General features: G+C 41.6%; 1 protein-coding gene across 1 annotated transcript in view; it reads right to left on the bottom strand.

The window, feature by feature from the left end:
• Nucleotides 1–22,404, bottom strand: part of LOC110537630 (opioid-binding protein/cell adhesion molecule) — a 406,128-nt gene extending 383,724 nt beyond the window's left edge. Inside the window, exon 1 of the mRNA XM_021623816.3 lies at nt 22,095–22,404. Within this exon, the coding sequence (XP_021479491.2) occupies nt 22,095–22,155 (61 nt within the window). The 5' untranslated portion in view covers nt 22,156–22,404. The remainder of the gene's footprint in view (nt 1–22,094) is intronic.
• Nucleotides 22,405–22,696: the final 292 nt, after the last annotated feature.

Here is a 22,696-nt window from a genome sequence, read left to right as displayed (position 1 = left end):
TCATAGACTGTTGTTTTCTCTGCTACCACACTGAAAGCGATACCAGTGCACCACTATGGAACCAAAAGGACCCTGAACAGCCCCCCAGGCAATAAAACTGCTAAATAGTTAACCAAATAGCTACCCGGACTATCTGCATTGACCATCTCATCTCACCATCTCATTTGACTTATCACATACTCTGCTGCTGTGGTTTATTATCTATCCTTCGTCTTGTCACTTTACCCAAACCTACAGTATATGTACAGTGCCGTGAAAAAGTATTTTCCCCCTTTCTGATTTTCTATATTTTTGCTTTTTTTTTTACACTGAATGTTATCAGATCTTCAACCAAAAACTAATATTAGATAAAGGGAACATGAGTGAACAAATAACACAACAACTACATACTTATTTAATTTATTTCATTAAAGTTATTCAACACCCAATGCCCCTTTGTGAAAAAGTAATTGCCCCCTTACACTCATTAACTGGTTGTGTCACCTTTAGCTGCAATGACGCCTACCAAATGCTTCCTGTAGTTGTTGATCAGTCTCTCACATCACTGTGGAAGAATTTTGGCCCATTCTTTCATGCAGAACTGTTGTAACTCAGCAACATTTGTTGATTATCAAGCATGAACTGCTCGTTACAAGTCCTGCCACAACATCTCAATAGCGAATAGGTCTAGACTTTGACGAGGCCATTCCAAAACTTCAAATGTGTTGCTTTTTAGTCATGTTCATGTAGACTTGATTGTGTGTTTTGAATCAGTGTCTTGCTGCACGACCCAGCTGCACTTCAGCTTCAGCTCACAGACGGATGGCCTGACATTCTTCTGTAGAATTCTCTGATACAGAGCAGAACTCATGGATCCCTCTATTAAGGCAAGGCGTCCAGGTCCTGAGGCAGCAAAGCATCCCCAAACCATCACACTACCACCACCATGCTTGACTGGTTAGTATGAGGTTCTTACTGTGACATTCAGTGTTTGATTTTCGCCAGACATAATGGAACCCATGTTGTCCAAAACGTTGTACTTTGAATCATCTGTCCATAAAACATTCTTCCAAGAGTCTTGATGATCATCCAGGTGCGTTTTGGCATACTTGAGTCAACTTTTTGGACGACATGGGTCCCATTTTGCCTGGTGAAAACCAAACACTGCATAACCCTAACCCTCCACAGCGACGTGAGAGACTGATCAACAACTACAGGAAGTGTTCGGTTGCAGCTAAAAGGTGACAGAATGAGTTAGAGTGTAAGGGGGCAATTACTTTTTCACACAGGGGCATTGGGTGTTGAATAACTTTGTTTATGAATTGTCATTGTTGTGTTATTTGTTCACTCAGGTTCCTTTTATCTAAAATTAGGTTTTGATTGAAGATCTGGTAACATTCAGTATAAAAAAAATATGCAAAAGTAGAGAAGATTTGAAAAGGGACGAATACTTTTTCGCTGAAATGTAAACATCTACCTCAATTACTTTGTACCCCTGCACATCGACTTGGTACCAGTACCACGTGCACATAGACAAGTTATCATTACTCATTGTGGATGTCTTCCTTGTGTTATTATTATTATTATTAGTAATATTTTGTTTTGCATTGTTGAGAAGGTCCCATAAGCATTTCACTGTTAGTCTACACCTCTTGTTTACAAAGCATGAGATTAATCAAATTTGATTTGATATCAGCAATCTCTAGTCCATCTTGATTCTTGGGCCTGATCGAGAAGCTAGTTCTAGAACCATAAAGAAAAGGTATACAAAGGTCTAAGATGATTTCATAGGTCCTCCAGGCTCCAGCTAACTCAATATCCATGCATTTCTAGTTGATAGGCGTGTATTGGGTGGCAGTTTACTTAAATGTAGACTTAGCAAAATGACGTTGCGACGAGCAGCACCGGAGATCATTGAGCTGAGCGAGATGCAAGACTTCACAGTCACACATAGTATTTGCGCATGTGCACGAGTTCGCTTCACACTGCCTACAATGTGGTAGCCAGGGCACCAAAACAGCAGTGGAGTTAAGCCTCGTGCTTCAATGCTCTTAGTTGTTGCGGAAATTGACCCACTATGCGGTTTACTTTCTGGATCTCCATCATATTACTGGGTCTACCTTTAACGCTAATAAATATGATCCATTATGATCAGGGATGAAGCTCTGATCAAGATGGTAGGAAGAAAATGTGATGAGAGAGAGAGAATGCCTTAGTAATGGCTTACTAATGAGTGAATAATGGATATCATCATACCTTAACCAAATCATAACTTTGAAATGTAGTGCAATTAGCCACAAACTGCTATTTAGAACCCAAAATAACATACCTAGGTCTATTCAGGACCTGTTCATTTAAATCCTCCTCATTTAAATATGTGTTCAGGAAATATGTGTTCCCATTTAAATTGCTGGTTGTTTGCAGATCTAACCTGGAAACTGCTGTTCTATTCATTCCAATGCCACATTTTTAGCGCTAGCCTCAATCCCACTGCCCTTGAATACTGCTACAGGCAGCAGATGTCAAGATTTCTGTTTGAACAAAACAGAACAAAATGCCTATTCCTCCACTTTAAATAATGACATTTGCTACAGCGGGAGTGCTTTCTTGTGAGCTCCCCAGTGAATGTCATTCTAACTGGAAACAATGTCAACTGTAGGACATTAGTCTGAGCATACAATCAACGGAATTACACACATTCTCCTATTTAGGTACATAAACAACATGTGGTAGATGCAAGTATGTCTGGATAATAATTATACTCTAAAGTGTTTCTGGTTGTTTTCAACATGCATTTGCAAGTGCGTGAAAAAGCCCAACCCCTTTTATGATATTAAGTCATCTTTAGATAGTGGGTATGCACTCATATCTAAAAAGGTATGTTATCAACCATTCACTACCATTTAGGGATATTGAACAAGAGTTTAATTGAGGCAGAGATAAATAATTAATGGCGATGATGAACAATTATTTTCCAAAGGAAAAGGAACATTATCACAAGTGCAGAACTATTCCCCATTGCTTTTGGCAGGTTGATTGATAAGGTTTGCCTTTGAGAAGTAAAGTGAGAGCGAGAAATAAGAAGGGCGAGGTAAAATAAGAATGATAAAGAGAGCGGGAGGAAGAAAGAGAGAGTGCGGAGGACCTGAAGTGGCTCCACCGGGGAACGTGAGACAGGATAACAGCTCGTCTGAGTGGAGCTATCTCTACTACCATCACCTGCACTTTCATCCATATAAATGCATTATGCATTGCTCATAAGGTTTTATATATGTGCTTATAATCATAAAAAGGGTGTTCAAATTAAGTGTTACCAAAAATGTTATACAATTATTTAATTTTTTTAAACATTCCATAGCTGAAATTGCACATGCGCCAAGAGTGTGCCTACATACTGTAGTTATGCTTCCTTCCTTATGCCTCCCCAGTCAGGGATAAAAGCAATGTATCCTCCTTGCTTTCCTCAAATCAGCAACAAACAGCCAGTGCTCAACAAAGTGAGGTCCTTTTTGAAAGGCACAGGGTGTACACAATGGCATTTGGGGCTTGGCATTGAGCTAGTGGGCCTGGCACTCACTCCAGGGTTTCTGCCCCAGCACTCCAGCCTTAGACCTTGCAAGGATGAGTGGGAAAATGTGTATCTGTGCATGGAAGGTACCAGGACATTAGCAATGCAGTGTGCCTGTGCTTTGTCCTGCCTACCCTGCCTGCCCGCCTGTCTCTCTGTGTGATTATGCAATACACATTGTGGATAGACAAGCAGGCAATTTATGGCTCTCCCTTGCCGTGACAATATATCCAATACACACCATGGTCTCTCTGGCATTATCGGTTCAATATTCAAGTCCATGCTGTGATCCCATGAGATATTTCAGATGGTGACTTGGTTCAACTTTTTGCACAGAAGTAAAGTAATGCATCTGTCCAAAGGGCCTACAAAAATAGCACAGCAGTGAGCTAAATCCATTATCTTCCTGTATTTCGCCTCAGTTAGTTGGCTGATAGAATAACAGTTAAGTTCTCTCTCACTCTGACTCACATAATCAATTCTCCAGTGAATGATCATGCATTGTCACATTCATTCTAAATGATGGAGCTTCACTGGTCCCACTCTACATTCATGTTAAAACCTGTTTGGGATAGGGGGCAGCATTTTCACGGTCAGATGAAAAGCGCGCCCAGAGTAAACTGCCTGCTACTCAGGCCCAGGGGCTAATATATGCATATTACTATTAGATTTGGTTAGAAAACCCTCTGACGTTTCTAAAACTCTGACGTTTCTAAATCCAACCATGAAGTGGGAAATCTGAGGTTTGTAGTTTTTCAACTCTTGGCCTATCGAATACAGTGTCTATGGGGTCAAATTGCACTTCCTAAGGCCTCCACTAGATGTCAACAGTCTTTAGAACCTTGTTTGATGCTTCTACTGTGAAGGAGGGGGAATGAGGGCTCTTTGAGTCAGTGGTCTGGCAGAGTGCCACGAGCTGGCCACGCACGTTCACGTGAGAGTTAGCTTGAGTTCCATTGCATTTCTGAAGACAAAGGAATTCTCCGGTTGGAACATTTAAGATTCATGTTAAAAACATCTTAAAGATTGATTCTAAACTTCATTGGACATGTTTCTAAGGACTGTAACATAACTTTTTGACTTTGTCTGCTCCTAGTGATTGCGCGTCATGAATTTGGATTACTGTGCTAAATGCGAAAAGGAGGTATTTGGCCATAAAGATTAACTTTATCGAACAAATCAAACATTTATAGTGGCACTGTGATTCCTGGGAGTGCATTCTGATGAAGATCATCAAAGGTAAGTGAATATTTATAATGCTATTTCTGACTTCTGTTGACTCCAACATGGCGGATATCTGTTTGGCTTGATTTGTTGTCTGAGCGCCGTACTCAGATTATTGCATGGTTTGCTTTTTCTGTAAAGTTTTTTTGAAATCTGACACAGTGGTTGCATTAAGGAGAAGTATATCTTTAATTTTGTGAATAACACTTTTATCACTTTTATCAATGTTTATTATAAGTATTTCTGTAAATTGATGTGGCTCTGCAAAATCACCAGATGTTTTGGAAGCAAAACATTACTGAACGTGACGCTCCAATGTAAACTGAGATTTGTGGATATAAATAAGCACTTTATCGAACAAAACATACATGTATTGTGTAACATGAAGTCCTATGAGTGTCATCTGATGAAGATCATCAAAGGTTAGTGATTAATTTTATCTATATTTCTGCTTTTTGTGACTCCTCTCTTTGGCTGGAAAAATGGCTGTGTGTGTTTTGTGACTAGGCTCTGACCTAACATAATCATATGTTGTGCTTTCGCTGTAAAGCCTTTTTGAAATCGGACACGATGTGTAGATTAACAAGAAGTTTCTTTCATTTGGTGTATTGCACTTGTTAATGTAGGAAAGTTACATATTTTGAAAAAATATTTTTGAATTTCGCCTTTTCAGCGGAATGTTGTCGAGGGGTGCCGCTAGTGGAACCCCTAGCCATAAGAAGTTTTAAACACTAAGCCACTGACATCTAAACTCATTGCTTGATGATGCAACAGGACATCGCCTTGTCTCTAGACAGAGTGAAACATGGGCGAACTACAGGATGTAGGATCTTAATTAGACCTACACTCAGACAGTTAATTAGGTACACCACCCCTATCACAAAAATGGATCTCTCCTACAGACAGTGAGTCACGTGGCCATGGCTTGCTATATAAGCATGCAGACAGGCATCGAGGCATTCAGTTACTGTTTGATTGTACGTTATAATGGACAAAACGAGTGACCTAAGCAGTTTGTGTGTGGAATAATCGTCGGTGTCAGGCACGCCGGATCCAGTATCTCAGAAACGGCTGCCCCTCCTGGGCATTTCACTCCTGACAGTGTCTAGGGTTTACTGAGAATGGTGCAGCAAACAAAAAACATCCAGTCAGCGGCAGTCCTGTGGGTGAAAACAGCTTGTTCATGAGAGAGGTCAAAGTAGAATGGCAAGAATCGTCCAAGCTAACAGACGGGCCACAGACAGACAAATAATGGCGAAGTACAACATTGGTGAGCAGAAAGGAATCTTGGAACGCACATCTCATCGAGCATTGTCACAGATGGGCTATTGAAGCAGACGACAACACCGGGTCCCACTCCTATCAGCTAATAACAAGAAGAAGATGCTCCAGTGAGCACACAATCACCAACACTGGACAATTGAGGAGTGGAAAAACATTGCCTGGTCCGACAAATCCCGGTTCCTGTGGCATCATGCTGATGGCAGAGTCAGGATTTGGCATAAGCAGCATGAGTCAATGAACCCATCCGGCCTGGTGTCAACGGTACAGGCTGGTGGCGGTGGCGTACTGCCGTCCAATCTGCAGCAACTGCATGATGCCGTCGCATCAGCATGGACCAACATCCCTGTGAAATGTTTCTGACTTGTAGAATCCACGCCCCGATGAATTCAAGCTGTTATGGGGGGGTCCAACCCAGTACTAGATGAGTCTACCTAATAAACTGTCCATTGAGTGTATATTGTCACAGCAAAATAATCCTGCAGCAAAAGGATTTGAACATTTAGTCCATAATGTTGCTTGATTGGTGGTTAGGCTATTAGCTGGACAAAAGTAGCCTGCATGAAATGTGTTTTCAGTGAATTGATGTAAATCACAAAGCTCATCGGCATTTCCTGTGCTGCAGGAAATTTCTCAGCAACAAAAGAGTCAAATTAAGATCCTGCATCTGTATTGGCTATACTCTCTAAGAATGTTAGTGAATGCTGGACAATGTCCTTACGGTATCAATGGTATCATTAGTGCTGAATAACTCACAGCAATGATGTGTGTCTCCTATTTGTCTAAAGTCGTCCAAGTGTGTAGACTTCAGAGTGTGTGTTAAGTCTTACACAGTAACCCATTAGCTGGCCGTCCCTTCCCAGTAGAGGTGAGAAATTACAGCATTCCCAGAGGATAGGAAAGCACACTTCACAGCATCTTAGCCACATAATTAATTTACACTGCTTCCATTTTAGGAAAGCCTCATGAGACTGACACAAGTCCTGCTGAGACTAATGTTGTCCTATTAAGGACACCTTCAATTTCATTTAGAAGTCGGCAAAAGTGGGGCTACCCACAGACAGGCTTTTAACGAAGAATACAAGATTATATGTTTACTTCTAACCTGTGGTTATACAAGGTGTTGTGCTGACAAGAGTTGAGTTGTTTGTCTCATTAAACTGCCTGTTTAACAATCTGTAGCTGTCAATGCTATCATTCAAATCGAATCAAACTTCATTATAAGTGCATCTAAACATCTCAATAGGCTTCACAGTAAAGTAGACAATTCCCAGCTCTCTCCAATGTTATGGGTATTTCAAATCAAATAATTGTATTTGTCACGTACACATGGTTAGCAGATGTTAATGGGAGTGTAGCGAAATGCTTGTGCTTCTGGTTCCGCCCATGGAGTAATATCTAACAAGTAATTTGAATCTGTAATGTGGATAGATCTTACTCGATTTTAAAACGTGTACTTTAGAGAGGATATATTTTGACAAAGTATACTAAATAAACTGAAGCCTCATTTTCACAACCAATTTGATCCCCCGATCATAGCAATCCATCATGTTAAGCTTAGCGGATCAATGAGCAGAAACAACCTGTACTGTGTGTTAGAGTTAGCAGGCTCTTAGAGTGATATTTTGATTAATGATTCTGTCAATTTAGACGGAACAAAAAAAAAAATCACTTAAATCAACTATGACCATCTGCTTTAACAAACAAGAACGGATAGATAGATACATTAATGAATACATTAGGAAAAGTTAAGAGTGTGGAAAACAAGTCGCTGGCTTCTATGCTCTCAAGAGTGGTGGAGGAATTGTAGCTCATAAACCCACTACATCATAGGTCAAACGGCACAAAGGACATACATATTCCACAATTATTTATAGTGCATTCGGAAAGTATTCAGGCCCCTTGACTTTTTCCACATCTTGTTACGTTACAGCCTTATTCTAAAATATATATATTTTTTAATCAAGAATATACGTTTGTTGAAGCACCTTTGGCAGCGATTACAGCCTCGAGTCTTCTTGGGTATGACTAATCGTATTACTGCCACACCGGCGGTCACAAGTCAAGAGGGCAGTCAAATTCCACGTGACCGTTTAGTCATGGTAAATAGGCTTCCCCAAGTTCTGATGCTGCTCATGGTCATTAGTAGCCTACCAAACTTGCTAACTACCTGGTACTCTGCACTCTATTGTCCCTCTAATCACTCTGACAACAATGCAAATGTATTCGAAAATGTTATTTTATTGTTTTTAGAATATGGCTGTAACGTAACAAAATGTGGAATATGTGAAGGGGTCTGAATACTTTCGGAATGCACTGTAAATAGACAAATTATATGTTGCTGAAAATAAAGGCAGACAAACGGCCACTGTTTTGTTAGTCACAAGAGTCAATAACTTTAATTATGGTGTTATAAAATGTGCACCTAAAGTACCTTTCACATATTTCTTTTGACTGAGAGAATGAGAGAAATTGAGAATGTACGTTGTCGTTTCATATACAAAATCAAATGTGTTTTTTCACGTCTAAATGGCAATTCAAATATTGTCATAGCGTTTATTCTGTGGAATACCATATACAGCTATAGTCGGACGTTTTCATATACCTTAGCCAAATACATTTAAATTCAGTTTTTCACAATTGCTGACATTTAATCCTAGTAACAATTCCTTGTCTTGGGTCTGTTAGGACCACCACTTTATTTTAAGAATATGAAATGTCAGAATAATAGTAGAGAGAATTATTTATTTCAGCTTTTATTTCTTTCATCACATTCCCAGTGGGTCAGAAGTTCACATGCACTCAATTAATATTTGGTATCATTGCCATTAAATTGTTAAACTAGTATCAAACGTTTTGGGTAGCCTTCAACAAGCTTTCCACAATAAGTTGGGTGAATTTTGGCCCATTCCTCCTGACAGAGCTGGTGTAACTGAGTCGAGTTTGTAGGCCTCCTTGTTTGCACACGCTTTTTCAGTTCTGACGGGATGCCGGTACAGCCAGCTAGGGATGCCAGCTGTACCGGCATCCCTAGCCGCGTCCTCAGACCAATGCGCAGACCGGCTGGCTGGTGTGTTTACGGACATATTCAATCAATCCCTATCCCAATCTGCTGCCTACCAGAGAGACATCAGAGATTGTAACATTCTCTGTTTCACGGAAACATTGCTCACAGTCGGTACAGCCCCCCAGTTTCTTCAAGCATCGCACAGACAGAAACAAAACATCTCTCTGGTAAGAAGAAGGGCTGGGTGTATGCCTTATGATTAACAAGTAGTGGTGTGATCATAACAACATACAGGAACTAAAGTCCTGTTGTCCACCTGACCTAGAATTCCTTACAATCAAATGCCGACCGCATTATCTACCAAGATAATTCTCTTCAATTATAATCATAGCCATGTATATCTCCCACCAAGCAGACACCTCAACAGCCCTGAAAGAACTTCATTGGACTCTATGTAAACTAAACTGTAAACCACATATCCCGAGGCTGCATTTATTGTAGCTGGGAATTTTAACAAGGCTAATCTGAAAACAAGGCTCCCTAAATTTTAGCAGCACATCGAATGTGCGACCCGGGCAGGAAAAATTCTGGATCATTACTACTTCAACGCGACGCATACAAAGCCCTCCCTCGCCCTCCTTTCGGCAAATCTGACCATGACTCCATTTTGTTGCTCCCAGCCTATAGACAGAAACTAATACAGGAAACGCCTGTGCTCAGGTCTGTTCAACGCTGGTCCCACCAATCTGATTCAATGCTTCAAGATGGTTTCGATCACGTGTACTGGGATATGTTTCCGGATAGCCTCAGACAACAACATTGATGTTTATGCTGATTCGGTGAACGAGTTTATTAGGAAGTGCAACGGTCATGTTGTAACCACGGTCACTATTAAAACCTTCCCCAACCAGAAACCGTGAATTGATGGCAGCATTCTCGCAAAACTGAAAGCGCAAACCAATGCTTTTAATCATGGCAAGGGAACAGAAAATACAAAACAGAAATACCAGACAGTGTAGCTATTCCCTCCGCAAGGCAATCAAACAAGCTAGTATAGAGACAAAGTAGTCGCAATTCAACGGCTCAGACACGAGACGTATGTGGCAGGGTCTACAGTCAATCACGGATTACAAAAAGAAAAGCAGCCCCATCGTGGACACCGACATTCAATCATCAAGTTTGCAGAGGGAACACCCCCCTATCCACATCGACGGGACAGTAGTGGAGAAGGTGGACAGTTTTAAGTTCCTCGGCGTACACATCACGGACAAACTTAAAAGGTCCACCCACACAGACAGTGTGGTGAAGAAGGCGTGACAGCACCTCTTCAACCTCAGGAGAGAAATTTGGCTTATCACCAAACACACACAAACCTTTACAGATGAACAATCGAGAGCATCCTGTCGGGCTGTATCACCGCCTGATACAGCAACTGCTCCGCCCACAACCGTAAGGCTCTCCAGAGGGTTGTGAGGTCTGCACAACACATCACCAGGGGCAAACTACCTGCCCTCCAGGACATCTACAGCACCTGATGTCACAAGAAGGCCAAAAAGATCATCAAGGACAACAACCACCCGAGCCACTGCCTGTTCACCCCGTTATCATCCAGAAGGTGAGGTCAGTACAGGTGCATCAATGCTAGGACCGAGAGACTGAAAAACAGCTTCCATCTCAAGGCCAACAGACTGTTAAACAGTCATCGCTGACAACATACTGACTCAAATCTCTAGCCACTTCAATAATTAAAAATTGGATGTAATAAATGTATCACTAGTCACTTAAAAAAAAAATCACTGTATATAATGTTTACATACCCTACATTACTCATCACATATGAATATACTGTACTCTGTACTGCATCTTGCCTACACCGTTCAGCCATCGCTCATCCATATATTTATATGTACATATTCTTATTCATTCCTTTACACTTGTGTGTATAAGGTAGTTGTTGTGAAATTGTTAGATATTACTGCACGGTCGGAACTAGAAGCATAAGCTTCCTCATGTTGCCAGCTATTTTGTGAAGTGCACCAGTCCCTTCTGCAGCAAAGCACCCCCACAACATGATGCTGCCACCCCGGTGCTTCATGGTTGGGATGGTGTTCTTCGGCTTGCAAGCCTCCCCCTTTTTCCTCCAAACATAACGATGGTCATTATGGCCAAAAAGTTATATTTTTGTTTCCTCAGACCAGAGGACTTTTCTCCAAAAAGTACGATCTTTGTCCCCATGTGCAGTTGCAAACCGTAGTCTGGCTTTTTTTATGGTGGTTTTGGAGCAGTGGCTTCTTCCTTTCTGAGCGGCCGTTCAGGTTATGTCGATATAGGACTCGTCTTACTGTGGATATATATACTTTTGTACGCGTTTCCTCCAGCATCTTCACAAGGTCCTTTGCTGTTGTTGTGGGATTGATTTGCACTTTTCCCACCAAAGTATGTTCATCTCTAGGAGACAGAATACATCTCCTTCCTCAGCGTTATGACGTCTGCGTGGTCCCATGGTGTTTATACTTGCGAACTATTGTTTGTACAGATGAACGTGGTACCTTCAGGTGTTTGGAAATTGTTCCCAAGGATGAACCAGACTTGTGGAGGTCTACAATATATTTTCTGAGGCCTTGGCTGATTTCTTTTGATTTTCCCATGATGTCAAGCAAAGAGGCACTGAGTTTGAAGGTAGGCCTTGAAATACAGCCACTGGTATACCTCCAATTGACTCAATTGATGTCAATTAGCCTATCAGAAGCTTCTGAAACCATGACATCATTTTCTGGAATTTTCCAAGCTGTTTAAAGGCACTGTCAACTTAGTGTATGTAAACTTCTGACCCACTGGAATTGTGATACAGTGAATTATAAGTGAAATAATCTGTCAGTAAACAATTGTTGGAAAGATTACTTGTGTCATGCACAAAGTAGATGTCCTAACCGACTTGCCAAAACTATAGTTTGTTAACAGGAAATTTGTGGAGTGGTTGAAAAATGAGTTTAATGACTCCAAACTAAGTGTATGTAAATTTCTGACTTCAACTGTGGACTATTTTACACTGTGCGATTGAGACAAGGACGAATACTATGAACATGTATCTTACTGTGTCAAACACATTTCTGAGTAAACGAACACCTGGGAATTCCACACCTTGTCTTTTGAAAGTCTTAATTAGATGTTTCTGTACATTTGAGACGATGTTATTTCAAGGCTCATTATCTTACAAATAACAGAGAGCAAAATATTGTGCTCCAATTTCACGGAGCTGTCAACAATAATGAATTGCGTTGAGTATGCTACATTGATGAGAACGCTTTGTAAATCCACCTGCAAGTCTATAGCATTATTTTACGGAAATTAACAAGAGAAAGATTAACAAGATTTAATAGGATCATATTCATCTGCCCTCTCATACATGTAATGAAAAGCTTCCTGCAAGGACCATATAGCTGGAGTACAAAACAATATAATACATCATAGTTATATGATGTGTTAGGGACAGATCACAATTTATTAGGGATGAGGGGTGGTCCAAAATAAGGGAGGGTTGCTTTGAGGAGGGTTGTGTTTTCTTTTGTTTTTTGGGGCACAGGGGAGGGTAGTGTTTTTTTCCTTCTGGTTAACATTTGCTCTTTTGCATATTTTACTATATAATTTATTCTATCCCAGCCACATTTCCTCATCTTCTTGCATGCGCCTCCCCTATATCAAGGTGTTTTGGTACTTCCCCTCATGCACTACGCTTTTCAGTGAGCTAACTTTTACTATACCACAGGTCAGTATAGTCTACCAGTCTGACTGTCTGTCTATCCTGCCCTCTATCCACGATTCATAGTGACAATAGTGGTAAGTTGATCATTTGCCAAGATCTGCAATAGTCTAACTATTAATCATATCGCACATAAAAGCATTCAAAGCTGCATCAAATTTCTTAACTAGTAAGATGGTGGCCTTCTCCATTGGCACCATCTTTTCATCTTTACATGACAAGAGAACAGGGCTGTGACGGTCATGGAATTTAAGATGACGGTGATTGGTAAGCCAAAAGACTACGTCGCTGGAGGCTCCGGACCACCGACCGTCGCTGGAGGCTCCGGACCGCCGACCGTCTCAGGAGGTTCCAGACCTCGAACCGTCTCAGGAGGTTCCGGACCATGGACCGTCGCCGGAAGCTCTGGACCGTGAAACCTCGCCGGAAGCTCTGGACTGGGAACTGTCGCCGGAAGCTTGGTGCGTGGGGCCGGCACTGGCGGTACTGGGCTGGTGGCACGCACCTCAGGACAAGCGCGAGGAGCAGGCACAGGACGTACTGGATTGAGGAGGCACACTGGAGGCCTGATGCGTGGGGCCGGTACAGGTGGCACCGGGCTGGTGACACACACCTAAGGTCGAGTGCGGGGAGGAGGCACAGGACGTACTGGAGGTCTGGAGTGTAGAGCTGGTACAACGCATCCTGGACAAATGACCACCTTCTCACGGCAAGTGCGGGAAGCTGGCACAGGATGCAATGGGCTGCAAAGGCTCACTGGAGACAGTGCGTATCACTGCAAAACATGGTGCTTGACCAGTCACACGCTCCCCACGGTGAGTACGGGGAGTCAGCACTGGTTCACTCCCCTCAACTTTGGCCGCCCGCTCCATCTGTCCCAATATTCCTCCTCGGTCTCTGACTCACCCCTCAGCGTCGCCGACCACTCCGTGTGGCCCCCCCACACTTTTTTCCCCGGGCTGTCTCTCGGGCTTCCGTCGTGGCCACAAACCCCAGTGTTGTCGTTGTTGTTCCATCTGCCTGCTTCCATGTCAGGCTTCTGTCTCTTGCCATAATCTCGTCCCACATCCAGGATGTTCCACATCTTTTATGTGAAACTCAAAGCAAAACAAAACAATAAACGTGACGAAAATGCAGTGCTCACATGCACTACACAAAAACAAGATTCCACAAAGCACAAAGGGGAAATGGCTGCCTATATATGATCCCCAATCAGAGACAATGATAAACAGCTGCCTCTGATTGGGAACCATACCAGGCCAAATTAGTAATGTAATTACCTAGATGACCCACCCTAGCCACACCCCGACCTAACCAACATGGAGAATAATAAGCTGTCTATGGTCAGGGCGTGACATAAACAAATCGTAATAGATTTGAGATTTTTCAAAGTAGCCACCCTATGCCTTGATGACAGCTTTGCACACTCTTGCATTCTCTCAACCAGCTTCATGAGGTATTCACCTGGAATGCATTTCAATTATCAGGTGTGCCTTGTTAAAAGGGTGTTATACAGAAGATAGCCCTATTTGGTAAAATACCAAGTCCATATTATGGCAAATAAGCAAAGAGAAACGACAGTCCATCATTACTTTAAGACATGAAGGTCAGTCAATCCGGAAAATGTCAATAACTTTTAAAGGTTTCTTCTAGAGCAGTGGCAAAAACCATCAAGCGCCATGATGGATGGTCATTTTTGGACACTGATCATGGCTGATTACATTGCACTACACGAGGAGACTGCGTGGCAGGCTGACTTCCTGTTATGCGAGTGCCGCAAGGAGCCAAGGTAAGGTGCTAGCTAGCATTAAACTTATCTTATAAAAAAACAATCAATCAAACATAATCACTAGTCAACTGCACATGGTTAATGATATTACTAGTTTATCTAGCTTGTCCTGTGTTGCATATATTTGATGAGGTAGGTGCCTGTTGATTTATCATTGAATCACAACCTACTTCGCCAAACGGGTGATTTAACAAGCGCATTCACGAAAAAAAGCAGTCGTTGCACCAATGTGTACCTAACCATAAGAATCAATGCCTTTCTTAAAATCAATACACAAGTATATATTTTTAAACCTGTATATTTAGTTAATATTGCCTGTTAACATTAATTTATTTTAACTAGGGAAATGTTGTCACTTCTCTTGCGTTCTGTGCAATCAGCATTAGGGTATATGCAGCAGTTTGGGCTGCCAGGCTCGTTGCGAACAGTGTGAAGACCATTTCTTCCTAACCCAGATCGTAATTAAATTTGCCAGATTTGTACCTATTTATGACATAACATTGAAGGTTGTGCAATGTAACAGCAATGTTTATACGTAGGGATGCCACCCGTTAGATAAAATACATAACGGTTCCGTATTTCACCGAAAGAATAAACATTTTGTTGAAATTATAATTTCCGGATTTGACCATATTAATGACCTAAGGCTCGTATTTCTGTGTGTTATTATATTATAGTTAAGTCTATGATTTGATAGAGCAGTATGACTGAGCTATGGTAGGCAGCAGCAGGCTCGTAAGCATTCATTCAAACAGCACTTTCCTGCATTTGCCAGCAGCTCTTCGAAATGCTTCAAGCATTGTGCTGTTTATGGTTTCAAGCCTATCAACTCCTGAGATTAGGCTGGCAATACTAAAGTGCTTATTAGAACATCCTATAGTCAAAGGTATATGAAATACAAATGGTATAGAGAGAAATAGTTCTATAATAACTACAACCTAAAACTTCTTACCTGTGAATATTGAAGACTCAAGTTAACCACCAGCTTTCACATGTTCTGACCAAGGAACTTAAACGTTAGCTCTTTTTTTTTTACATGGCACATATTGCACTTTACTTTCTTCTCCAACAATTTGTTTTTGCATTATTTAAACCAAATTGAACATGTTTCATTATTTATTTGAGACTTGATTTTATTGATGTATTATATTAAGTTAAAATAAGTGTTCATTCAGTATTGTTGTAATTGTCATTATTAAAAATATACGTATATAACAAACTATCGGCCGATTAATCGGTATAGGCTTTTTTTGGTCCTCCACTAATCGGTATCAGTATCGGCGTTGAAAAATCCTAATCGGTCGCCCTCTACTCCTGACTGCATGTGATGCTGCGTGTTGCTTAGGCAAGGAGCAACAAAGTTTCCTCACATTGTAGAGTCATTGTTACAGCAGAAACGGACTCAACCGCACGAATGCCCAGCTGTCCTGCCTTCAGTCAGCTGGTTGTTCTACACAAAAAAACCTGGTTATGACAGTTATTTTATTTTCATGATGGTCTTCATCCATACCCGTCGGTTATACGGTAACTGTGCCAGCCCTAACAGAGAAGCAATATAAATCAATGCTAAATTATATACATAGTATAGAATACTATTGATTGAGTGCAAAAAATACCTTACCAGAGACAGAGAGTCCTTCTTAGGGCTGTGAATTGCTATTGCGCTTGCATTGTTTATGAAGCTGGTTGATTTGATTAAGTTTGACAAGGACATGACCTGCTCTGGGCTGTGGCAGAGAAAGTGCACTAATAGGAATGATACTGTATGAACAGATCACACAGATTTAGCTTGATCAGTGGTTCTACCAAAGTATGACCATACTGTATACATTTATGAATAAATCTCATTCGAAAAAAGGGGTCCAGTAGTTGAAATCATGCTGAAAGAGTAGTTGAATTCATGTTCATCACAGATATTTAAAAATATACAGTTTAAGTCAGAGGTTTACATACACTTAGTTTGGAGTAATTAAAACTTTATTCAACCACTCCACAAATGTCTTGTTAATAAACTATAGTTTTGGCAAGTCGGTTAGGACGTCAACTTTGTGCATGACACAAGAACATTTTCCTACAATTGTTAACAGACAGATTATTTCACTTATAATTCACTGTATCACAATTCCAGTGGGTCAGACGTGTACATACACTATGTTGACGGTGCCTTTAAACAGCTTAGAAAATTCCAGAAAATGATGTCATTGTATAAGGAGCTTCTGATAGGCTAATTGACATCAATTGAGTCAATTGGAGGTATACCAGTGGATGCATTTCAAGGCCTACCTTCCAACTCAGTGCCTCTTTGCTTGACATCATGGGAAAATCAAAAGAAACCAGCCAAGACCTCAGAAAAGAAATTGTAGACCTCCACAAGTCTCGTTCATCCTTGGGAGCAATTTCCACTCCTGAAGGTACCATGTTCATCTGTACAAACAATAGTTTGAAAGTATAAACACCATGGGACCACGCAGCTGTCATACCGCTCAGGAAGGAGACGTGTTCTGTCTCCTAGAGATGAACGTACTTTGGTGCGAAAAGTGCAAATCAATCCCAGAACAACAGCAAAGTACCTTGTGAAGATGCTGGACGAAACAGGTACAAAATTATCTATATCCACAGTAAAACAAGTCCTATATCGACATAACCTGAAAGACTGCTTAGCAAGGAAGAAGTCACTGCTCCAAAACCCCCATAAAAAAGCCAGACTACGGTTTGCAACTGCACATGGGGATAAAGATCGTACTTTTTGGAGAAATGTCCTCTGGTCTGATGAAACAAAAATAGAACGGTTGGCCATAATGACCATCGTTATGTTTGGGGGGAAAGGGGGAGGCTTGCAAGCAAAAGAACACCATCCCAACTGTGAGGCACCGGGGTGGCAGCATCATGATGTGGGGGTGCTTTGCTGCAGGAGGGACTGATGACCTTCACAAAATGGATGGCATTATGAGGCAGGAAAATTATGTGGATATATTGAAGCAACATCTCAAGACATCAGTCAGGAAGTTAAAGCTTGGTTGCAAATGGGGCTTCCAAATGGACAATGACCCCAAGCATACTTCCAAAGTTGTGACAAAATGGCTTAAGGACAGTAAAGTCAAGGTATTGGAGTGGCCATCACAAAGCCCTGACCTCAAACCTATGGAAAATTTGTTGGCAGAACTGAAAAAGCGTGTGCAGGCAAGTAGGCCTACAAGCATGACTCGGTTACACCAGCTTAGTCAGGAGGAATGGGCCAAAATTCACCCAACTTATTGTGGGAAGCTTGTGGAAGGATACCTAAAACATTTGACACAATTTAAAGGCAATGCTACCAAATACTAATTGAGTGTATGTAGACTTCTGACCCACTGGGAATGTGATGAAAGAAATAAAAGCTGAAATAAATTATTCTCTCTAATGTTATTTCAACATTTCACATTTTTTAAATAAATGGTGATCCTAACTGACCTAAGACAGGGTATTTTTTACTAAGATTAAATGTCAGGAATTGTGAAAATCTGAGTTTAAATGTACTTGGCTAAGGTGTATGTAAACTTCAGACTTCAACTGCATCTATATAATACATGAGGGACTATGGGTGAGTGGACACCATTTTCTACATTGAAGAATAATAAGACATCACCAATATGAAATAACACATCTGGAATTACGTATGGAATCACGTATGGAATCGTGATCGTAGACCACAAGAAGAGGAGGGCCAAACAGGCCCCCATTAATATCGACAGGGCTGTAGTGGAGTGGGTCGAGAGTTTAAAGTTCCATGCTGTCCATATCACCAACAAACTATCATGGTCCAAACATACCACGTTAGTCGTGAAGAGGGCACGAAAAAACTTTTTCCACCTCAGGAGACTGAAAAGATTTGGCATGGGTCCCCAGATCCTCAATAGGTTCTACAGCTGCACCATTGAGGGCATCCTGACCGGTTGCATCACCGCCTGGTATGGCAACTGCTCGGCATAAGGCGCTACAGAGGGTAGTGGGAACGGCCCAGTACATCACTGGGGCCAAGCTTCCTGCCATCCAGGTCCTATACAATAGGCGGTGTCAGAGGAAAGCCCATAAAATTGTCAGAGACTCCAGTCACCCAAGTCATTGACGCTTTTCTCTGCTACCGCACGGCAAGCGGTACCGGAGCACCAAGTCTAGGACCAAAAGGCTCCTCAAAAGCTTCTACCCCCAAGCCATACGACTGCTGAACAAATAATGAAATCTCCATAACCAAAAAAAGTGCTAAACAAATCAACATATGATGATAGCTTTGCACACTCTTGGCATTCTCTCAACCAGCTTCAACAGTCTTGAAGGAGTTCCCACATATGCTGAGCACTTGTTGGCTGATTTTCCTTCACTCTGCAGTCTAACTCATCCCAAACCATCTCAACTGGGTTGATGTCGGGTGATTGTGAAGGCCAGGTCTTCTGATGCAGCACTACATCACTCTGCTTCTTGGACAAATAGTCCTTAAAAAGCCAGGTGTGTTGGGTCATTGTCCTGTTGAAAAACAAATGATAGTCCTACTAAGCGCAATCCAGCAATGCACCCCCATACCATCACATCTCTTCAACCATGCTTCACGATGGGAACCACACTTCCGGAGATCATCCATTCACCTACTCTGCTTCTCACAAAGACATGACGGTTGGAACTAAAAATCTCACATTTGGATTCATCAGACCAAAGGTCAGATTTTCACCGGTCTAATGAACATTGCTCATGTTTCTTGGCCCAAGCAAGTCTCTTCTTATTATTGGTAGCCTATAGTAGTGGTTTCTTTGCAGCAATTTGACAATGAAGGCCTGATTCACACAGTCTCCTCTGAATAGTTGATGTTGAGATGTGTCTTACTTGAACTTCATGAAGCATTTATTCGGACTGCAATTTCTGAGGCTGGTAAGTCTAATGAACTTATCCTCTGCAGCAGAGGTAACTCTGGGTCTTCCTTTCCTGTGGCGGACCTCATGAGAGACAGTTTCATCATAGTGCTTGATGGTTTTTGCGACTGCACATGAAGAGACTTTCAAATTGAAATTTTCCAGACTGACTGACCTTCATGTCTTAAAGTAATGATGGACTGTCTTTTCTCTTTGCTTATTTGAGCTGATCTTGACATAATATGGACTTTTACCAAATAGGGCTATCTTCTGTATACCACCCCTTCCTTCTCACAACACAACTGATTGGCTCAAATGCATTAAGGAAAGATATTCCACAAATTAACTTTTAACAAGTTACACATGTTAATTGAAATGCTTTCCAGGTGACTACCTCATGAAACTGGTTGAGAGAATGCCAAGAGTTGCAAAGCTGTCAAGAAAAAGGGTGGCTACTTTGAAGAATCTCAAATATAACATTTGTTTAACTCTTTTTTTGGATACTGCATGATTCCCTATGTATTATTTCATAGATTTGATGTCTTCAGTATTATTCTAAAATGTAGAACATAGCACAAATAACAAAACATCCTTGAATGTATAGATCTGCTCAAACTTTTGACTGGTACTGTATGTAAAATGTGTTTGTAGTTTGAAGGTTAACATCCAAAAATCAATAAGCATCGTTGCAGGGGCATATAAATAATCCAACAAATTGCCTAGAGTACTATCGAAATGGACCCTTCAATAGCACAACACCAGATGCCCACATGGAGTTCTGGTTGACATCTCATTTGAGTGACAGCACCTCCTACACAGCAGTGTTCTCCTGATGTCATCGCCCAGGGGGGTGCAGTGCCCCCTATAGGTCCTGTGATGCCACCGTGGAACAGATGGAGTGTTAGTCATGCGGGATTGCTAGTGACTCTCACTCCCGGGGGGTAGGGGCCACCAGAAAACATCTGCATTACTACCGGCCCTGGTTATGCTGCGTCTTCACCCAGTGCAAGCTTTCTCAATAAGCGTAATTCAAAGTCCACAGATGCAGAGAAGTGATAGTCTGGCATCCCATAGTGACATAGCTAAGTGGCTCTGAGACCACCATCCATGGGGGACGCACAGTCCATACGCGCCCCTCCCCAAATTTTCAACAAACGCGGCTCCACATACTCGTCTCCTATTAATGTTTATGTGTTGATGTCTGGAGAAATTGCTTGAGAATTCCAAAAGTAAGCTATGAAAACCAACGTCCAATATTGTAGAACACTGCTGTTGGTACACGTACACATTTTGGACTCTGATAGATGCTTTAGTCTCTTACATCACCTCGGAGTTAGTTAGCTCACTTTTGAGTGCTAGATAGACTCCTACTGACAAACAATGCTAAAGAACTTGGAGTGAGCAGTGACGTCACCCCCATTACAGTATTGGTGCCATTGTTGTATGAATAAACATTGATACACCCCTGCATTGTAACCGTTTCAGCTTGTGCATTGACTTTCAGAAGGGAGTTTGTGTGCACAGGCGTAGGATCTTAATTTGTTCAGTGTTAGTGCAGGTTTTCAGTAAATGTATGTATGTAAATCATGAAGCTCATCTGAGGTGCAGGAAAATTGTCAGCAACAAAAGAGTGATTCAATTAAGATCATGCATTTGTATGTTTATGATTGCATGAAGAAGTAGGTACAATGTGGCATATGAGGCTAGTTTTGATCATGTAATATACTACATTGGGCTAATCCTGAAAGATATTACCTGCAAAACTTTCAGAAATTAGGAATTTTACTTAAGTAATATATCAATACCAGAAGTAAATCCCCCCCATTTGTAATACTAGACACGCTTCCCCTGAACATCAATGAAACACACTCTGTCTCCGTTGATTAACATGTCAAAGTCCCTCACAGACGCTGCATTTCTAGCTGCGACAGAAACCAATTATCCAGACCTTGAAGTCATGGATTGAAAAGTGTTGCCGTTACCTTGGAGAATATAGGCAGCTCCTTTGACATGGTCCCAGAAATATCAATATTAATTTTATTGACTCGGATCAAAACGGGATATGACAGTTAAGTATTTGAGGCGGCAGTTCATATGACAGACGTATAATTCAACCGACAACCTAGATCCAACTGAAGCATCATCACAACAAACCCAAAAGACAGTACAGTACATCTCTCTTAGCATTCCTAATACATGCAACATATTATCTGCATATCACTGGTATTCTGCATTATATGCTGTTGCCAATGCAAGCTTTTCTTAGCATCAATTTCTGTCAACATCAAAACCCAATAGAAGCACGTTTTGACAACCCTGTGGGAGCTTGGGAGACAACTGAACAAGGATCACATTGAACTAAGACCAAAGCGTCTGGACCGACTTTCCTCCACTGTGTTTCACCTGAATCTTTTCCAACAGCTTTGACAGTGACAGACCACTTCTCAGGGGAGAGAAAGAGAGAGCGAGGGGGAGAGAGAAAGGCAGTGTGTGATTGTCAATGTAGCTCACCCGGTAAAACTCTGTTGCTACAGTGCATCACTTCGCAACAACAATACAACAGCCAGCGAGCGGGAGATGGAGCAAAAGAGATGGAGAAGTCTTACCTGGGAACACGAGCAGCGCAAACACCCACGGCAGGATGAGGAGATACATGGAATTATACATTCTTCTAATTTAATCAGTTGACACCGATGGACACTTATGTTTCTTCACTCTCTTCTGTATTATTGTTTTTCTTTCAATAGGAATGCAGTCAACAGTGCTGTTTTGCTCTCCTTCACAATTCTCAAATGTTTCAGCTTTTCCTTCGACTGGTGTTCTCTATGCTGAAGGTTATTTAATTCCAGTGCAGGTTGTGGCAGCATGCAGCAACCGACTCCTCATTCAGTATTCACACACATACGCAGGGACCAATGCTCTGAAAGCCAAGGGAGAGGGGTGGTCCAACTCTGCTCCACTCTCATTGGTCAAGGCTTTTGGCTGTCAGTCAGACCCAGCCATTGCTCTGCTCTTGTACTATTGGAACATGAGAAGTTCCACATACTTGAACTGATATCAAGGTTGGAACATCTGGAAGTAATCAGCCTCGATGCCAAAACGTAACGTTATGACTATAACTACTATTCCCTGGAGATGGGAAATGAGGTACAACATGCTCTCTTGACTTTGGTTGAAGGATCACACCAGACAAGGCCAATAAAATTCG

This window comes from Oncorhynchus mykiss, chromosome 12 (assembly GCF_057628025.1).
Source record: "Oncorhynchus mykiss isolate SJ-2025 chromosome 12, ASM5762802v1, whole genome shotgun sequence".
Lineage (NCBI taxonomy): Eukaryota > Metazoa > Chordata > Actinopteri > Salmoniformes > Salmonidae > Oncorhynchus > Oncorhynchus mykiss.
This window is presented reverse-complemented; position numbering and strand designations above follow the sequence as displayed.